Source organism: Guillardia theta, assembly GCF_000315625.1.
Source record: "Guillardia theta CCMP2712 unplaced genomic scaffold GUITHscaffold_80, whole genome shotgun sequence".
NCBI classification, from domain to species: Eukaryota; class Cryptophyceae; order Pyrenomonadales; family Geminigeraceae; genus Guillardia; species Guillardia theta.
This window is the reverse complement of record NW_005434594.1, coordinates 38,925-41,816: the sequence shown is the minus strand read 5'-3', so window position 1 is coordinate 41,816 and position 2,892 is coordinate 38,925. Positions and strand designations below refer to the sequence as shown.

At 56.6% G+C, this 2,892-nt stretch overlaps 1 protein-coding gene across 1 annotated transcript; it reads right to left on the bottom strand.

Moving 5' to 3' along the window:
* Positions 1–389: 389 nt before the first annotated feature.
* Positions 390–2,483, bottom strand: GUITHDRAFT_114957 (hypothetical protein; the record flags this gene model as incomplete). Its single annotated transcript, XM_005825772.1, has 5 exons — positions 390–578; positions 788–1,132; positions 1,408–1,482; positions 1,798–2,025; positions 2,415–2,483. 5 exons carry the CDS (start codon positions 2,481–2,483, stop codon positions 390–392), a joined length of 906 nt encoding a protein of 301 aa, XP_005825829.1.
* Positions 2,484–2,892: the final 409 nt, after the last annotated feature.

The window sequence follows — 2,892 nt, the reverse complement described above, 5'->3', positions numbered from 1 at the left end:
CCTCCCTTCGCTCTATTCCCCTTCTCTCCTCTCCTCTCCTCTGCTTCGACCCCCCACCCCCATCTCCTCCCTCCCCCACTCCCCATCTTCCTCCCCCTCCGTCTCCCACTTCTAGCTTTCCTGGTCTGGTTGTGCAAGCAAGAAAAAGTTTCTTTACTCAGCGTCTCTCCCATCCCCTTCGCCCTCCGACTCTCCTGTCCTATACCGTTCCCTCCTGCCACCGCACAGCTCGCTTCTTCTCCTGCCAACCATGACGCTCTTGTCCCATCCTCGCTTCCAGTCCCACAATCAACCAAGAATCTGTTCTTCCTCCTCCTCCCCCTCCTCCTCCTCGCTTCTTTCTCCTTCTCTTGCTGTTCCCTGTCCTTTTTCCTCCTCCTCCTCTCCCCTCATTGCGATTTATCCGTACCAGGATACGATCGCACCCCTGCCCTCCCCGTCTCCCTCCCTGAAGGCATCCCACGGAACTGCTCCAGGTTGACGCCTTTTTCTCCTCCTCCTCCTCCCCCTGCTGCTGCTGCTGCTCCTGGCAGGTTCAGTCCGAGCATAGCGGCGATCTGGCTTAAATTTCCGATTTTCTGCGGGTGACGTTAGAAGAGTGGAGAGCGGGAGAGGGCGAGAGCGGGAGGAGGAGAGACGAAGTGAAGGAGAGGAGGGAGGGAGTAGTCGGAGGACGAGGACGAGGACGAGGACGAGGACGAGGACGAGGACTTGGTGCCAGGGATGAGGGATGAGGGATAGAACAAGAGGAGAGGAGGAAGAGAAGGGGAGGGGCAAGGGCGAGCACCTGTGTGAAGTAGTATCCTGCAGCAGCAGCGGCAAAGAGGAGGAAGGTGAGGAGGTAGAGGGGGTTGGTGAGCAGCCACAGCAACTCATCCCAGCCGAGGAGGAGGAGGAGGAAGGCGACCATGAGCGAGTTGTGGGTCGAGGAGTTCCTCTTGCTCTCGAGCGCCCAGACGAGCTCGGGCTGGAGGAGGCGGAAGAACTTGTCACGGAGCTGGTCGGCAGCTGGGGGAGGGATGTAGAGGGAGGGGGTGTAGCCCTCAGGCCTCTCCTCCTCCTCTTCGTAGAGCTGATCCTCCGCAAAGGCGTCGAGCAGATCCAACCCTGCTCGCTTGGCCGCCTCGAAATCCTGAAGCAAGATGAGACGAGGGAAGGTGGAGAGAGGACGAGGATGAGGATGCGGTAGACGAGGAGGACAAGGAGGTAGCGGTAGAGGAGGAAGTGGTGGTGGTGGTGGTGGAGGAGCAGGAGGAGCAGGAGGAGCAGGAGGAGGAGGAGCAGGAGCAGGAGGAGAGGGAGGAAGGGGATGAGGAGGAGGAGGATGGGAGGAGGAGGAGGATGAGGAGGAAGGGGAGGAGGAGGAGCACTGGAGGAGAAAGGTGATGGTAGCCGATAGGGATTCACCTGCTCTGGATTGTCCCATAGCCTCCAGACTCTGGTCTTGTGATGATTGAACTTGGAGTCGAAGCAAGCGAACATCTAGGAGAGATGAGAATTACAAACAGAACAAGGAAAGTAACATACAGGAGATGAGAATTACAAACAGAACAAGGAAAGAAACATACAGGAGATGAGAATTACAAACAGAACAAGGAAAGAAATACAATGAAAAGAGACTCAAGTTGTGACAGGAAGAAAGGAGAAGTGTTGGCGAGCAACAGCAGGTTGTGTCCATGACGGAACTATGAAACGAGAGCGTCGAGAAGGAGTGGTAAAGAAAACACAATCTCCAACACAAGACCAAAACTTCAAGCATGCGGAGCAAACACACAAGACACGACCATCGCCCATCACCTTGTTCTCAAAGTTGTCCTTCATGGTCTCGTTGGAGATCTTGTCGTGAACGAGCTCGCATGCGAAGTGCTGCAGCTGCTTCTCCTCCTTGTCCATCTTCTCCTCCCTCCCGATGTCTCGCAGCAACTTTTTCATGTTTGACATGCTGCCGTTGATCGCCGTCGCCTTCGCCTCTCGAATCAGCTGCCACATGTTGGGCGAGGCCTTGTCGATGATGCGAACAAGCTCCTGACCCCAGCAGGTCAGCAAGAGCAGGAGCAGGAGCAGGAGCAGGAGCAGGAGCAGGAGCAGGAGCAGAAGAAGCAGGAGGAGGAGTAGCAGCAAGCAAGAGCAAGAGCAAGAGCAAGAACAAGAACAGCAGCAGCAGCAGCACGAGGAGGAGGAGGAGGAGGAGGAGGAGGAGGAGCAGCAGCAGCAGAGCAAGAGCAGGAGCAGGAGCAGGAGCAGGAGCAGGAGCAGGAGCAGGAGCAGAAGAAGCAGGAGGAGGAGTAGCAGCAAGCAAGAGCAAGAGCAAGAGCAAGAACAAGAACAGCAGCAGCAGCAGCACGAGGAGGAGGAGGAGGAGGAGGAGGAGGAGGAGCAGCAGCAGCAAGAGCAAGAGCAGGAGCAGGAGGGACCTTGTCGAGGCTTTTCTTCATGGCTCTCTGTGAATCGGCGACCACGAGCATGGCGAACTCTTTCCTCATGCTTTCAGCCTCCCGCTCGAGATGCTTGCGGAGAAGAACCTCTGCTCCCTCCGGCTCCTTCAGCAGACTGTGAGGATGCGGAGAGATGGAGGGAGAGCAGGGGAGAGAGAGTGACGAAAGATAGGAAGGAAGGGGAGTAGAGGAGGGTGGGGGCAGCAGGAGGACAGAGGGGAAGGAAGAGGGAAACGCAAGGAAGGCAAGCAGGAGGGAGAGAAATGAGATTCAGTCAGAACGAGTCACCTCAGGCCGAACTTTCTTTCCCTCCCTCCTCATATATGACCTCTCCTCCACTATCCATCCTCGTCGTAGACCTTGATCTAGTCACTCACTCACCCCTCCTGCTCTTCATGCTGCTATTACTGCAGCTCCTCCTCCTCCTCCTCCTCCTCCTCCTCGCCCTCCTTGCCCT